This window comes from Condylura cristata, unplaced genomic scaffold (genome assembly GCF_000260355.1).
Source record: "Condylura cristata isolate star-nosed mole 26May11 unplaced genomic scaffold, ConCri1.0 scaffold00005, whole genome shotgun sequence".
NCBI classification, from domain to species: domain Eukaryota; kingdom Metazoa; phylum Chordata; class Mammalia; order Eulipotyphla; family Talpidae; genus Condylura; species Condylura cristata.
The window spans coordinates 8,831,802-8,841,290 of NW_004567106.1; the positions used below are offsets into that span (position 1 = coordinate 8,831,802).

The 9,489-nt window shown below is 37.2% G+C and overlaps 1 protein-coding gene across 1 annotated transcript in view; it reads right to left on the bottom strand.

Moving 5' to 3' along the window:
* Positions 1-7,300, bottom strand: part of LOC101636968 (EF-hand calcium-binding domain-containing protein 1-like) — a 17,945-nt gene extending 10,645 nt beyond the window's left edge. Inside the window, exon 1 of the mRNA XM_004677109.2 lies at positions 7,243-7,300. Coding sequence (XP_004677166.1) covers positions 7,243-7,300 — 58 coding nt within the window. The remainder of the gene's footprint in view (positions 1-7,242) is intronic.
* Positions 7,301-9,489: the final 2,189 nt, after the last annotated feature.

Genomic DNA, 9,489 nt, shown 5'->3' on the forward strand with positions numbered 1-9,489 from the left:
AGAGAGACTTGGTGACTCGTTTTCAAGCCAAAATTATATTCACAACTTGATTCTCACTACAAATTTAAAACAGTTTTAGAACTGGTTTTATGTCAGGACTTAAAACCAAAGCATATGGATTTGTGGGTTGGGGTTACTTGATTTAAGTACTTAGGCTCCACTTGTTTCTTATCCTGAAAGAGCTTAAGAGTTTTAGACAAAACATAGCTTCTTCAGATCTCAGAGTCCTCACCTATATTTAGTATTGTCCTAGATGACCTAACAGTCCTTCAGTCTCTGTCTAACTGTATGAATCAAAGGTTTTGAGAGAATTGAAAGGAGTGAAAATTAGTTCTATATTTTATTTTCTCTTTCTTTCCTTTTCCTCTCTTGCTTTTCCCATTTTTTCTTTTTGTGGGAAAGGTGGGGATAAAGAAATTACTATTTTAGATGCTTTCAGGTGATCAGGTTACCCAAATAAAATACATGACAACACTGCACAACTCTGCAATTCACATGGGGGTTGCTTACTATAGTCAGGATGGACTTGACTCTTAGGGTAATGGATGATAAAAGTGTAAACGATATGCAATTACAAAGGTGCCTGAGAATACTATTTTATAAACAGGATCATAGTCTCAGTCTTCTTGCTTAACATAATTTCATACTCTAAATCCTGATATAGGCCGTTAAGATCATTCTATCCAGCCAATAAACATTAAGGGCCTTCCATGAACCAGACAATGAATACAGCATAGATTTTACTCTAAAAGTCGTTACAAAACGCAATAAATTAATGGTCTTTGGCAGTAACCTAAAGGAGGGAATAATCAACAAGGGGGAAGACAGTTAAAAGAGAGTAAAAGGGTCTCAAGGAAGCAGTGTCACTTGACTTTGGGCCTGTCACTGGAGTAGGCATTTGGCAGAAGAGGCAGCTTGAGGCATGGAGATAGGTCCTAAGAGCTGCAGATAATTTTGTGTGACTGAATAGAAACTGTTTTGATCTTTTAGTGGGGAGTTTACTGAGAAATTTTGGCTGGCAAATTACCAGGATCAGATTTGCCTTTAAGGGAGATCACTTTAGCAGTTATTTGAAATTACCTTTAAATGGTGAGTCCAGATATGACAGGTTCTATTGCCTCCAAGTTGGTCATAACAATCAATTCCATTCCACTTGTTCTTCTTATGTGGCTTTGATACTTCTGAGAGATGGGGTGTCTCCCTTATTTGAAACTAGGAGGGATTTCTGTGACAATTTCCACCAGCAGAGTGGAAATGGAGATTTTGTGACTTCACAGGGGTAGCTTATACAAGGAGATGTAGCTAGTGTGAAAATAAAAACTTTTCTTTTTTTTTTTTTTTTAAAGATTTATTTTTTTATTTGTACAGAACTGGGGTACAGGCCAGAGATGCGGAGGGTGAGAGGATTCACCAGAGACAGAGCGGGAAGCAGAACAGGCAGATCGATGTAGTACACTGCTGAGGGGAGCAGCGGGCAGGTCAGGAGAGGTCTGCCGCGCCATGTGGTCACCTCCGGGGCAGGCAGGAATCGAACTCATGCAAAAGTGGCCTTAGTTTCTTAGTGCAGTGCTTTAACCCGCTGCGCCACCAGGGAGGGCCAAACTTTTCTTTTTTTTTAATGAAGGAAAATTCAGGTGTGGACAGTTTAGAGTGTATAGTGTATTAATGCTTGCCAAAAAGTAGTCCTACTCAACTCTAATGGAGAAGTATCACCTGAGAAGTGTTGGCACTAATAGTGATATAAGAGGCCTCCCCTGTAGTGCCAGGGTTGTTTCAGCTCTCTCATCTCTGTGGCCTGAGGCCTGAGTTGGATCCCGCCAGCCAGGGAGCTAACCCACTTGTCACACTCCTGTCTCACTAGCTGCTCCCCTCAGCAGTGTATTTTAATAGATCCTCCTGTTCTGCTCCTGACTCTGTATCTGGTGAACCCTTTCACCACCTGCACCTCTGGCCTACTCCCCAGTTCTTGTACGCAGAAATAAATCTTAAAATAATAATAAAAAAAAGGTGTGAAATAAAAGGCTGAGGAAAGAGTGGTTTTAAGAATTAGGAACTGTTCTAAGTCAAATGTTGACATGTCATTCAGCAAAACAATCAAGAATTTTAGATAATCCTCGGTGGTAGTAACAATTTTATCCATGTCACTTACATTTTATTCTATCTAAAGTCTTTACACATATGGTCATGGAACCATTCATTATAAATGATATTTGAGAAATTATGGGTAATGAGAATGGTTTTGATGCTAGAAGGCCTGCTATTGTTTTAAACTTTCTAGTTAGGAATAATTTTAGATTTACCTGAGATGCAATGCTAATACAAAGTTTTCACCTACTCTTCAATTGCTTCCTAATGTTAGCATCTTAAATAGCAATAGTACATTTATCAGCATGAATGCCATCAACATCAGCACATTACTAACTAGACTAGCTGGATGTCAACTGTTTTTTCACTTATTTTGCTGTTTCAGAATCCAATCCAGAATCCGCTGTTGTCTTATCTCCTCCAGCTTGTTAGAATTTGTATGGTATTTTCCATCTTCATTTTAGGTTTGCCTAATATTTTTCTCATTAAACTATGATTATGCGGCACTCCCTGGTGGTGCAGCGGGTTAAAGCACAGCACTGAGAATCTAAAGCCACTCCCACATGAGTTCAATTCCCACCTGCCCCGGAGGTGACCACATGGCGCGGCAGACCTCTCCTGACCCGCCCTTGCTCCCCTCAGCAGTGTACTTCGTGGATCTGCCTGGTGAAGCCTCTCACCACCCCTGTGGCCTGTACCCCCATTCTGTATGCACAAATAAATCTTTAAAAAAAAAACAAAACTATGATTATGCTTGGGGGTGGAGGGGAGAATACCACAAGGATACAGAGTTCTTGACATTATCACTGTAAACTAGACGTTTACAGTAATCTACACGTTTTCCCACTGTTACTGTTTTTCCCTTTGTACAATCTTTCCTTTAGACTAGCCACTAAAAGAAAAGGGCTAGGGCCTGCCTGATGCCCTAGGGGTTCTCTCAGCATTATCACTGCAATGGCCCACCTCAACAAGCTGCTTTCCATTCCCTCCCACCCTGGAGGTGACCCACATGTTGCAGCAGACCTCTCAACTCTGAAATCAGGGCAGGTCCCCAACACTCTCCTGTCTCACCTGCTGTTCACCTCAGCAGTGTACTTCAGTACATCTGCTGCTCCCCACTCTGTCTCTGCTGAATCCTCTCACCCTTGTACCTCTGGCCTACACCCCGTTCTTGTATAAATAAATCTTGTAAAAAATAGTTAATTAAACACTTTTTGGAAAAGATGGAATTCTGCAAAGATTTCTTTCACTTATTCAATAGTATCAGTATAGTCATTTATTTCATATCAATAATGTATTACTGATTTTTTTTTTTGGCTTAAATTATTCCAGCTTTGATCTCTGGTAATTTTTAAATTGGCTCCTGAATCTTTCAGACACCCCTTCTTTTGCTTTACCAACACTTCATTTCTGGCACTACTCACCAAGGTATCTTTTGTGAGACTAGAAAAAAAAATTATGAATTAGTGTCTGCCTCTGGTTCTTGGCACAGAAATCCAAAAACCCTTGTAATTTCCTAAGTGGTATGCACATTAGTGACATTTCCCTTTCTGTTATTGTTCTTTGCCTCTGGTTACTGATACTCAGCTCCTCAATCCCTCGGTATTTCCTGGGTGAGAGGAATATTTTTGCTTTAATGATGGATGACTCTTGGTGAATTCCTATATGAGGGCTGGTCACTAGAATGACCATGCCAGGATTATACGCTTGAAACCTTTAGCTCCACTCTCCATTCTCCCAAGGACATGAAATAAATTATCAGACATGCTTATGTAATGAAGTGTCCATAAAACCCCGCAAAGTAGGGAGTTCAGGCAGCTCCTGGATTGGTGAACAACCCAATGATGTTGGGTTCTGTGCCTTCCATATTCCTTCCATCTGGCTGCTACTGATTATATCTTTTAGAAGTCTGTAATATAAGTAAAACGTTTTGAGTTCCCTAAACTGCTCTAGTCAATTAACTTAGGAGGGGATTATGAGAACCTCTGATTTGTAGCTAGTACTTCAGCATTACAGGCTAACTGCCTATGTGATTGGCAGCTGAAGTGTAGGTAGGGGAGTCACTCAGTAAGACTGAACCCTTGGGCCTCTCTGGTGGTGCAAGGAGATAAAGTGCAGCACTATTTAAGTTATCCTCAATCAATGCAGCTAGAGATCCACCCCTGGGCAGGCAGGGGACCCATATGGTGAAGCAGGATCTCTCGTCTCACCTGCTGCTCCGCACAGCAGTGTATTTCAGTCAATCCGTCTTTCTCCTTTCCATTGTGTCTCTGGTGAATCATCTCACACAGCACTCCCCTATCCCCCCCACCCCTTTTCTGGCCTGTACTCATTTTTGTATGCATAAATAAATCTTTAAAAAAAGACTGAGCCCTTAATCTCGAAGTTCAAATGCTGTCACCAGGTAGTATCAGAATTAAGTACAGAGAATTGCTTATTGTGGGAAAAAACCTTCACAGGTTGTGGCCAGAAAGAGTAGCATAGGTTTTCCCTTTGTGTTCACCTTTTCAAGGAGTGCTGTGTCCTTTAATTGCAGAATGCTACTGAGAAACCAGTCTAGATACTAAATGTCTGTGTTGCTTTTGCTAAGCTTTCTCAACAGATAAAGCTAGGAAATAGGCACATATGCTAACTCAAGTGTGCACATAAAGTGGCCCGTTAAAACTCACAAAGGAAATTAGTCAAATCATGGGCGAGGTGGTTCTCAATGAAGTCCCAGAAAAGATGATCAATTTTATCAAAAACTCATAGCCCTCTCAGAAGAGAGGTTCATGAATTCACAAAGGCAAATCAGATTTAGATCTAATTTATTTCTTCCCTCTGGTAGGAGTGTATCAGAGAAATGTAGTTTACAAAATACTTGGACTTAGCAGGGCACCTCACAAAAGCTTTCATTCTTTTGTTAGTATTCAATATCCAGTCCTGCCGAACATAATAGGCTAGGCTTCCAACTGCTAATTCAGTAACAACTCACTTCTAGATTGTATTATCTGTCAAATTAGAAAAGGAAGTTGGGATCTGAAGGATGACAGATGAGAGCCAGAATTGACTGTAAACTCTAGATGCCAAAACAATCACTTCAACCAAACATGAAATTACTAGGAAGTTTTAAAATTGTTCTTAGCTTTAAGGAAGTTTAATTTTAACCTGTGTAAAAATTAAGTGGCTAAATGACAAAAGAAGATTGGGTCAATCGCCAACTCAATATATATTAACAGGGATTTTAACTTAAGCTTCATTTGTTAAAACACAACAAAAAACTCAGCTCATGAATTCTCAAAAGTAGTGTCTATGACTGCAAGGTCAAGGAGTATTAAACCAAATGTGGAGCCTTTACAAAATGCAAAGGTTGCACTAGACTGAAGTAATTATTTATTTGCTTCCAGATTAAAAGGGCTACCAGATGGAAAGGTGTCTCTTGGGAAAGACTAATAGACTTCCTGAGATGAAAATGTTTCACATTTGTGTTGCTCAATTTGGTAGTCACAATCTACAGTTACTAAATCCAGAAAACTGGTGTGACTAAAAATGAATATTAAATTATACTTCATTTTAATTTACATAAAATAATCCCATGTGGCTAGCAGCTACTGCAATACTGTGTAGCTCTAAGAACAGTAGGAAGATGAACAGGTAGAAGTTATACCAGTTCTAGATATGAAACTGATCTATCTGGGAAAAGCTGCTTGTAGCTTTGAAATCTCTACAGGTAATCTGCTGAGGATGTGAGAGCAGCACTGGCAGTGGTTAAAGATTTGGACAAGAGACGCCATGTGGCACACAAGGGCCTAGTGAAGTACGAAGGTTTCCTTCTAAGCTCTAAAGTAAAAGCCAAGAAAAAAACATACTTCAATTTTCTGTCACATGGAACAACTAGAATTTTGTACACAATGAGAAATAACAGTCCATCTTGACATGGCTGGGGCAGCATCCACTGTTGTCCTCCCCACTAACCCACTAAGAAACCAAAACCAGTCATGAGAGAAACTATGTCTACCCTTTCATTTAAAAGTACCCCCAAATTGAGCTAGATATAACTTTCATTGTGTATTTACCACAGAGCAGAGCCATACAGAATGACCATGAGGATCTTTAGTAATAATAAATAGGATTAATTTAAAAATATAATTTTACACAAACTGCTTAATCTAAGGTTTGGTTCCCTCATTTGAAAACAGAAAATATCACCTACTGGTGACTGGAAAATACCTCCTAAAAGTATTTGAGCAACTTAGATCACATAAAATCAACAAAATACAAGAAAAATGAACTAAGTTTATAATGATTCTTAAGAGAAAATGGTGCCCTTGCAAAGGCCACACAAAGAATAACAACAAAGTGGATGTGATTGAAATAAAGTAACCTCAAAATCTAAAAGGTGGGGTCTCCCTGGTGGCACAATGGGTTAAAGTACAGCACTATGAAGCCATTACCAGCCATTGCGGAACAAGTTTGATACCTGGCCAGGGAGGTGACCCATATGGCATAGCGGACCTCTCCTGCCCACTGCTTTCCTCAGCAGTGAATTTCAGTAGATCCGCCTGTTCTGCTTCCCACCCTGTCTCTCTGAATCCTCTTACCTCCCACACCTTTGGCCTGTACCCATTCTTGTGTACATAACTAAATAAGTCTTTATAAAAAATGTAAAAGATTCTGAGAATTATTAGTCAGGATTGCTTATGGTCATGTCTGAGAAAAAAAATTCACAAGATTAGTTTTTAAGGAATCTCAATCAACTATGTTAAGTTTTAATAAACACTTGCTATGTATGAAGCACCATATTATTTCTCATTTAAATAAAGTAGCTTCCCTTGAAGAATCTTTTTTTGAGTTTTGTGCCAAAGAGTTCAGAGCTGATCTTAGTAAACCTTCATAATTTCAAATCTTACTAAACTTTACTCTCACATTAGCTTTTGGTTGGAAGATAACTAATTCCCTTAGCACTTAAGATACCATATAATTCTTAATCTATTGAATTTTGGGACACTTGATTAAAATATTGTCAGTTTAAGTGCAGAGATTAACTGTTCATCTACTATTTAAACATAACCAATATATTAGAAAATAGAACTCTATTTTAGGGTTACAAAGCACTTGTTCACAACCAAGTATTATATCTACCAGTGTTTCTATGTGATTGAAAAAAGATGTTCTTACAGGTCTTAACAGTATTACTAATGGATTCTACCAGTTTCTTTAGAGCTTTCTGGTCCATGTTGAGTATGGCTTCAACACGATGCAGACTTCTCAGACAGAGACTACCTTCAAGCCTGGGTGTCCTAGGTTAACCACTGGTTCCACAGTTGATTACTACCCAACACGGAATGTGGCCTCAGCAACATTCTAACCACCAAATACAGAAAGTTCTCAAGTAACTGGAAAAACGTGCAATGGTTATTACTACTCAATACACATGCAGCAATTCGTTAACATTGTTCTGATTTGAAGTATTACAGCAATTCCAACATTTATCTTTTCTTTGGTATTATCAATAAAAAGTGATACTTGATATTATTGCCATTTTGCAGAAACAAAAATTCTACAGTTAAAGATGTCACCCTTGCCTCATTTGAATGCATTATCTAAAATCATGAGGATCTTGTTTTTTAAGTTGAAATAAAGTAATTTCACAGGCTTTGAATAGCCCCCTCAAAGGTTATAATGTCTTTTGAAAACCCCAAAAATATTCTCATGATATCCAACAGAGGTTTCAATTTGGGAGCTTCTGGAGAAATATAAAATCCTACTTTTACCTCCCCAACTGTCATCTGACTGATAGGAAAACATAGTGTGATCATGCCAAAGGTGGTTAAAGGGACGACTACTATTCATGCTAGTATACTGTCAAATCCTGGTAGAGAATAAATTATCCTCTATTCTGTTTGCTTCTAGGAAAAATGTAATAAAATGGCTTAGAATATCAAAGATACTATATTCTTAATATTCTGAATAAAACATAAAAATGAAATTTAATATAAGACAAATGCAATTGAGGAAAAAAGTTATTCATAGATTTTTAAAAGAAATGCCACATAAAAGTTTAAATTTTGAATGTAAACTGGAAAATTTTAAAAGTATTAAGCCTATAACTTGTCTAAAGAATATCTGGTTTTTAGTTTCTCTGCAGTTATTCTAGTGTTCTCCATGAAATGAAAGAAAACAATAAATGTTTAGCACACTTTGACTTAAGGATTATGAAACTATACACTGGATAAAATAAATTCAGAACATCCTATATCATGTAGAAAACGTAAAGATATACAAAAGGCAGTAACCTGAAGCAAGGAAAAGGTAACATTGGTTTGAACTGATTCTTCAACCCAGAGACTCACCAATTTTGTTGTAATTATCCAAATTAAATTATATGTTTCATGTTTAAAAAATTATTTAAACATATTTAATAATAAAAGTTAGAAGAGGAAGTACCTTTCACCATGTAGTAGTTTTTGGAATGGACATATTTGATACCATTACCCAAATTTTTTTCCCTATAGCTTATTAGAAGATTGTTAAGGTTACCACAGTAGGAACTATGAAAAAAGGAATTTCCTAGTTAAAACAATCTGGAAAGATTTTTTTTTTGCCAAATGACCTTATCCTCTCTGTAATAAAATGAACAGTGTTTCTAGTGGGACATTACTATCATATACTGGATCAGTCTGCCAAAGGACACAGTTGTATGTTCATAGCAAAACTGATCAACAAATAACCTGATAAAATTTACCTTTCAATTTTTATGAACAATTCTGGCAAATTTCCTTTCGGATACAAAATTCCTGCAAACCTGCTACGTACCAAAGCGTAGATAGATAGCTTTAATTAGAAAGTAGTATGAAGCTTTACACATAAAATTTAAGGAAATTTACCAAGAAATGTTTTTACAGCTGAAAGCATGGAAACATATCTTGTCTTCCTATTACATAAGACCTAGCAGTGTTTCTTAATCTTTTAAAATTTACTTGTGACTCAAAGGGAGCTGATAAGAACACAGCTATTTTTAAGCAAAATAGCTATTTATTCAGCTTTGTGTCATGCCAAAAACATTTTGTGCATATATCACTATAATTAGTACACCGTCTATAACAGGCAAAATTGTAGATCATATTATATTTCATATTACCTGATTATATAAAAATGTAAAGTGAAAATGATTTATCAATTCCTTTTAACATCACTAATAAACAATTCAGAAGGAGATATGAGGCACAAAATCTTAGTAAAATATGACACAGGAAAAGCAGTAACATATTTATCACTTAAATTTAACTTGTCATAATTTGTTATGAATATACAAAGACAACAAACTTTTAAAACGTTATATTTACTAAGATTCTGGCAAGAGCTTTTATGTAACAAAACAGCATACCAGGCCTGCCACTCAATTTGTTTATGGTTAAGTTCCAG